The sequence below is a fragment of the Daphnia magna genome, linkage group LG7, assembly GCF_020631705.1.
Source record: "Daphnia magna isolate NIES linkage group LG7, ASM2063170v1.1, whole genome shotgun sequence".
NCBI lineage: Eukaryota > Metazoa > Arthropoda > Branchiopoda > Diplostraca > Daphniidae > Daphnia > Daphnia magna.
This window is the reverse complement of record NC_059188.1, coordinates 6,968,715-6,976,302: the sequence shown is the minus strand read 5'-3', so window position 1 is coordinate 6,976,302 and position 7,588 is coordinate 6,968,715. Positions and strand designations below refer to the sequence as shown.

Genomic DNA, 7,588 nt, shown 5'->3' with positions numbered 1-7,588 from the left:
AGTGAACGTTGACGGCGAGAGATGATTAGCACACACAATGATGAAGTAGCACACACCAAGTCAAGGGGTAAACTGTCGCCTGCTGTTCGTAAGGGACTAAACAGTTTCCCTAAGCGGTCAAGGGTTAAACAGTAGGCGACCTAATTTTGCCTTTGCCCTTTGAACTAAGTATAGGTGGCGTTGCCGTCGGAAATTTTACAATGCGGTTTTGGGGTTCCCACTTTTTACATTGTTACATAGGACTATAAACCAGTTTTACATTTTACATTTTGACATTTGACATTCTACAATTTTACAATTCATACCACTTTTTTTTTACTTTCTTACAAGAATTGACTATTTACATTACATTTTGACCTAACGATCTCGATTTTTACTCAGGTGACCCCATTTTTTCATTTTCTACGTAAACGTCCTGCTCTTTGGCCGTAGCCATAACACAGAGCTTAGTCACTGGACGAATACAGGGGTTTTTGTGGTTGCTGATTTGCACTTTTACCACTCGTACAACGTTATCAGAGTCACTGGGGAGAACTTCTATCACTTTTCCCAACGGCCACTGTCCACGTAGAGTATTCGGCTCAATGACGAGTACTAGGTCTCCGACGGTAACGTTTGGCCGATTTTCCGACCATTTTCTCCTTTCCGTCAGGTGTGGAACGTATTCATGAAGCCATCTGTTCCAAAAATGTTGTATGATGGCCTGGCTTTGGAGGAATTGTTTTGATGTGACGTCCATGTTCTCAGAATCTCCCAACTTTAGCGGCACGTAGGGACGGGCTCCTCCATGAAGTAAGTGATTCGGCGTTAACGGGTCGGGATCTTCTGGATCCATGCTGAGGTGGGTTAGTGGCCGAGCGTTCAAAAGGGCTGCTACTTCTGCGATCACCGTTCTTAGGACCCGATCGGTGACTAAACGATTCCCGACGCTGACCTTCATGGCTCGCTTGCACGATTGCACGAGCCTTTCCCAAACTCCACCGAAATGGGGTCCGTGAGGAGGAGAGAAATGCCACTCTATTTGTTGGCATGCCATCTTCGACTGCAACTCCTGGTGTTGTTTGACTAACTCCGTTAGAGCTTGTCGGAGTTCTTGTTCCCCAGCTACGAGATTTGTTCCGTTGTCACTGTAAACAACGTTCGGCTTTCCACGTAAACTCACGAACCGAGTGAAACATAGCATGAATTCTTCGAGACTGAGGCCGTCGGAGACTTCTAGGTGAACGGCTCTAGTTGTTAGGCACGTAAACAGGCATACCCAACGTTTCTCGTGTCTACATCCTCTTCCACCGACTCGTACCGTTAGAGGGCCGAAGTAATCGATTCCCGTATATGCGAAAGGTGGAAGATAGGGAGTAAGCCTGTGAACTGGTAACGATGCCATGAGTGGCGGAATGGGTTTCGATGATCTCCGCTTGCAAGGCCAGCAGGTGTTGACAACCGATTTGATGACGTTACGTCCAGAGATTATCCAGTAACGTGAACGTAAATCCGCCAACAATCTTTCAGATTTAATGTGGAGATTCCGTGTGTGATGATCCCATACAATCCGTTGCGTCAGGAGATGATCGGCTGGAAGCAGGATGGGATGCTTTATGGAATAATCAACTGGAGCCTGAAGTATACGTCCGCCTACACGTAGCTGACCTGTTTCATCCAGGAAAGGGCTAAACGTGCGTAGTTTTGACTTCAGAGGCAACTCCAAGCTCTTTTTCAAGGCGGAGATTTCTTCCGCAAATGCCAGTCCTTGGGTGCGTTTGACACAAAGCATGAGGGCCGTCATCATTTCTTCGGCCGTCAACTCCCCCACGGTTGGCTTGTAAATTCCCATCTTAGCTCTGGCGTTGGTCACGAACCTTCTGCACCAAGCGATAACTCTTTGGATCTTGAGTAAGCTGGAATACCTTTTTACACAGTCATCAATCGGGTGATTTTCGTCTTCCGTTTTGACTGCGAAGACTCGAATTACGTTAACGTCCCTTTCTTCCGGCTCTGTGATCTCTTCCCAAATATCCCACTCTGACGGATCGAGTTTCAGGAACGATGGACCCTCGTGGAATTTCACCAACTCGTCGACGTTCTTCGGGTCAATGCCACGACTACACAGGTCTGCTGGATTGTTAATTAAAAATTAATAATAAGCGACTTCATTAAGAAAACAACAGGAGCGACGAGTCCCAACGGGTCGTAGACACTGGAGATTATACTGAGGAAATTCCTTTTGGTGAGAACGTCATGGCTAGGCTGCTTCCGTATCTTGAACGTCAGCATATCCGTTTCTCCGTTCCACATCACTCCAAGTGTTCGCTCGATGGGCAACTTCTCCAAATCAAGGTCCAGTGTTGGTGAAGCCAACCCGAACTCACGTAGAGCCGATATAACCTTCCTTGATGAGGACGTCCACTTCGTTAGATTGAAACCGCCTAGTTGTAAGAGTTTCTTTATCTGGCGGGCCCGTTTTACTGCCCCGTCTTCGGAATCAAAGGAATCGAGGTAGTTGTCAACGTAAAAGTTTCTTCGAACGCTCTCTGCTGCCTCCGGATACTGGTCGCGATGATCGTCTGCAGTCCGATTTAGGGCGAAAATACAGGTCGTTGGGGAAGATACCGATCCAAAGACGTGGACTGTCATTTGGTACGTTAACGGTGCTTGATTACTGCCAGGCGTACGATAGACAAACCGGTAGGCCGCCTGGTCTTCTACTGGGACCTTCACTTGGTGAAACATCTTCTCGATATCTGCGCCAACTGGTACCAGGTTCCTTCGGAAGCGTAGTAGGACACCGAATAGGCTAACGAGAAGATTGGGTCCACGTAACAGGTTCTGGTTGATCGACGTTCCCCCATACTCGGCGGCTCCGTCGAATACAACTCGAACTTTGGTCGTAGAGCTGGATGGGCTTACGACGCCGTGGTGCGGTAAATACCACGTTCTACTTGACTCCTTCCGCAACTCTTCGGTCGTGAGGAGTCTGGCGTGATCCAGGCCGATGTACTCCTTAACAACTGCATCATACTTCTGGGCGAAGTCTACATCTCGTTGAAATCGCCTCTCCAGAGAATAAAGTCTCTTCAATGCAGTTGCCCGATTGTCCGTAAGGTTTACGTTGTCGGTTTTCCACATAAGGCCGACTTGATACCGGTTACCAACATTTTTCACTGTTGACTCGAGGATACGTTGCCCACGTAGATCGTCTTCGGAGAGAACAGGCTGCTCCATGTCTACGTCTTTCGCCTCCAGCTGCCAGAATTTCTTGACTAACTCGTTGAGGTCTTCGGGACGTTCCTCTGCTACTATATGGGCGATGAACGGACGCCCATCTTGTGGCGGGCCCGTTTGACCACCCAGGCACCAACCAAACGGTGTTTTGAAGGCGATAGGCCCAATTGTTCCAGCCGGCGGCTTGACGGAATCTACGTGATCGTGGGCTTCTGCTAAGTCAATTCCAATTAATACTCCAACGTCTTCGGGTTGTATGTTCGGGACATCAAGACCGCGTAGGTGTGTCCAGGACTCCATTTGACGAGGGTTGATTGGAGGATTTGGCGTCACCTTCAAATTGTCGACGGGGTAGGCGTGTTTAACTTCAAACCGGCTTGTTCCGTCAACGGACGAGAGGGAGAAATCCACAACGGCAGCTTGGACGTTTGATGTGGCTCCATCATAAGAGACAACGTTGATGCGTTTAGGCTGACCAACGAGTCCCAACCTTCTTACTAAATCTCTCCTGATCAGTGTGGTGTCACTTCCGGTATCCAGGAATCCGAAAGTGTCGACCCATCTTGTACCGACGCTAATACGAACGGGTATAATCTTGAAACGTACACGTCGCTTTACCGGTTCCTTCTGGGTTAGTGTCCCAAGGAATGCAGTCGATGTAGACGCTGATGGAGACGTTGGATCCGATAGTTTCCTCAGTGGGATGAACTCAGACCCGTGAAGCAAGGGATGGTGTCTTGATCCAGTGCATCGACCCATGGTACATTTGATGTCCCTGGGACACTCCTTGCGTTCATGTTTGCCGGTTAGGCATAGTAAACACCTCCCGGACTTAAATACGACTTCAACCCTTTTCGTGGGCGTGAAAGACATAAGCAGGTTACAGCTGGCCAAGTTGTGAGCCCTGCCGTTACAAGCTAGGCACCTCCATTGGTCAGTCTTTTCGGCCGCTTTCTCCTCCGTCTTCGGTTGTTTACCCTTGGGAGCAGCCTCCGGAGGTGACGACGCCGTTGATTTAGAGCCTTCTTCTGTCGAAACGTGTCCAATGGTCGACGTGTGAGCAGCGTTCTGTTTCTTGACAGGCTTCTTCTCATCAAACCGTACTTTGGACGTCGACGTAGGCAAGGACTCAAATACGTTTTTACCATGTTGCTTGCTCATGGATTTTACAGTTACCCAGTCGTCCAGGTCCAGAACGTTCAGCTCTGCACCGGTTCTCTTTCGTTTTTCATTCCACTTCTCTTTAAGGTACGTCGTCAGCTTTACTTCCATGGCCATCAGAGTAGTACGGCTATGAAGCTCGTGGGCATATCTTGATTGTGACAGCGTCACCACTGCTCCATGCAACCGGTTTGCAAAAGTCTTGAGGCTCGCCGCATCTTGGCTCTTCAAAGGTGGAATCTGCAGAAGGTCGTCGAGGTACGTTTGATCCATGACTTCGGTGCGGCCGTAAACTGCATCGAGTCGTTCCCACACCACGGAGTACATAGCCTCATCTGCGAGGCACTCGCCGATCTCATTCCGGACCTCCTTCGACAGCAGCTCTTCCAACATGAACAGTAGGGCAGGAGAACCGTTGTATTCTTGTTCGTATAAGGCTCGAAATTTAGCCTTAAACCGGGCGTAGTTCTTCGGATTTCCATCAAACGGCTGGATCGTGAAGGTCGGAGTACTTGGACGACTACAGCAGCCGCCATGAGGATGATTGGAAGGGCCAGCGGCAGGTGGAGGTTCAGGGGTCGTGTCCGAACTCTCCGAAGACGTATCGTCCCCAGGGGGTGGGCATGGATTGCAGGTTGAAGGCATGATGGGCAAGGGTCTTTGGGTAGGATCCTGTGCAGAGGTACCGGCTGGAACGTAACGATTGGACAAGTCTCTTCGGTGCATTACTGTGGCCTCAATTGACTTTAAGGACGCCCGAGCAGGGATGTCTTGTGTAGCAGCGAATGACTGTGATCGTTTTGGAAGGCGTGTCTCCTGGTCCAGAACTTGCTCTTGTATCGTTCTCAGATGGATCTTGTTGACTTCCATCGTCGTTTTTAGACCTTCAATCTGAGCATTTAGGTCCAAGTTAACCTCTTTGATCTTCTGATCCATTTCACGTAGACTCTGACGTGAATCTTTCACCAAGTTGGTGTTAGCGGCAATTTCTGATGACGTCTTTTCCGCGCTGTCAATGAGTTTGCTGTGTAATGTAATGACGTGAGAAACAAGCAAGTCGTTGTATACACGCCAGTGTATTAAACTGAGTCGAGTGAAGGTGAGACCTTCGCAGAAAGGCAACTAAATGGCGACTGAGGGGTGAAACAGAGCTGCGGGGGTAAGACGGAAGGGTGCGGGGTTGCAACACATTACACGTCCCTTTTTTTTTTTTTTTTTTTTTTTTTTCAGACAATTAAGCCGTAATAGACAAGGGAAATAAGGTGATAGCTTAATGTCTAACACACAGCATTATTTCGACCACGTATGAGGGGGATACAATGATGATGGCTTCGGGACCCGCGCTGAACGTCGCGGAGGGGGGTCTTCTTCGCCTTGGTTGACTGGAGCGGGGTCGGGTGCTGGGCACGGGACGACAGCTTGCCCAGGGATGGCTGGGGCGGGTGTCGCGGGTACTGTTGGCGGCGTGACGGCTGCAGGCATTACTGGAACTCGACGACGTAGGAAGCGCCGGTTTCGCCGGAACACACGTCCAGCGGGAGTTTTGACTAAATAGTCACGATTCGGTCCGACTTCGGTGATGACGCCGGGAGTAGACCAGCATTTTGAGATTGGGTGCTGGATCAGGACTGCGTTGCCGACCTGGAGGGGCGGTAAGGGATGTGCTCGGCGATTGAAATGTTCTGTCCTCAGCTCCTTCGCGCGTCTTGCCCTTTTTTCGAGGACGTCGGCGTCTTTCTGCCACTCGGCAGCGAACGAACGGCGGTGGGCTGGGAGGCAGTCGCGCATGGGGCGATTGAAGACGACTTGAGCTGGTGAACGACCACCAGATACGGCGGTGTTGCGGAAGAGAAGTAGCGACTGTCCAAATTTGTTGACGTCGAACGATCCGGAGGTGAATGATCCGGCGATCAGCTTCTTCATGGATTTCACTCCGGCTTCCGCGACGCCGTTAGACTGGGGAAAATGAGGAGACGACACTCCGAGTGAGACTCCCCATTCCTTTAAAAATTGCTTAAATTCCGCTGCAGGGAATTGAGGGCCGCCATCTGACCAGTATTTGACCGGTACACCGACGTTGATGAATAGCTCCCGGACAGCATTGATGACTTTCTTGGCGGAAATGTGGGCGTCCGGAAAATAGACGACATGAGGCCAGCCGCTGAATGCATCGACTTGGATGAGAAAATGACGACCGTTGAGTTGGCAGAGATCTGCATGAATCTGCTCAAAGGGTCGCGAAGCTGGCTCGTGAGGTCGAAGAGGTTCCGGCGGGTGTGATGGAAGGCTAGAAGTGCATTCCTCGCATGCGCCGGCGAGATTTACAATTTCAGCGTCCATGTTGGGCCAAAAGACGGAAAGTCGTGCCCGTTGCCGCAGTTTGGTGGTGCCTTGGTGCATTTTTAGTAGGTCGCGCAGTAAATCGCCTTGCAGCGCCTTCGGAATGACGACTCGAGCTCCCATGACAATCATCCCATCTTCTCCGTCGACGGCTAGATGATGTCGAACACGCCAAAAGGGTCGAAGAGCGAGCGAAAGGTTGCACTTCTCGTTCGGAAAACCGCTGAGGATCACTTCGCGAAGCTCCTTCATGACGGGATCGGTGGCGGCGGCAGCTTTCACCTTTTCTAAAACGGGATCGATGACCGTTGGGTCCGACCCGTCGATAGCACACAGCATAGCAATCCTGCTGTCTGCGCCATGTAATGACGTGAGAAACAAGCAAGTCGTTGTATACACGCCAGTGTATTAAACTGAGTCGAGTGAAGGTGAGACCTTCGCAGAAAGGCAACTAAATGGCGACTGAGGGGTGAAACAGAGCTGCGGGGGTAAGACGGAAGGGTGCGGGGTTGCAACACATTACAGTGCTCACCCATGCCTTTCAGCGCCTTGCTTAACGTTTCTGTAGCCGACGTGGTGCTCGCTTCCATCTGGATTCTTGCACGTTCCATCTTGACTTTCAGTTCCAGTATCTGTTTCTGGATGCACAGATCACGATGGCTGGGTTGACCAAGGGAAACATTTGACGCCGAACGGGTAGACCTCTTCCGTGATAGCGTGGTGCTAACTGTGACGTCAGAAGTTGTCGTACCAATAGAGCTGGCTGAGTGACGTGACGACGTGGCATACCTAATGGCGAAGTTGAGGATTTCCACGTGGTCGGTGTCGAATTGTACCTCCCATTTTTCACATGCTTGACGTTGTGGAT

At 50.4% G+C, this 7,588-nt stretch overlaps 1 protein-coding gene across 1 annotated transcript; it reads right to left on the bottom strand.

Moving 5' to 3' along the window:
• Positions 1-5,670: 5,670 nt before the first annotated feature.
• LOC116922105 (uncharacterized protein K02A2.6) lies at positions 5,671-6,898 on the bottom strand. Its single transcript, XM_032928526.2, has one exon. The coding sequence runs from the start codon at positions 6,850-6,852 to the stop codon at positions 5,671-5,673; it is 1,182 nt and encodes a 393-aa protein (XP_032784417.2). The 5' UTR covers positions 6,853-6,898.
• Positions 6,899-7,588: the final 690 nt, after the last annotated feature.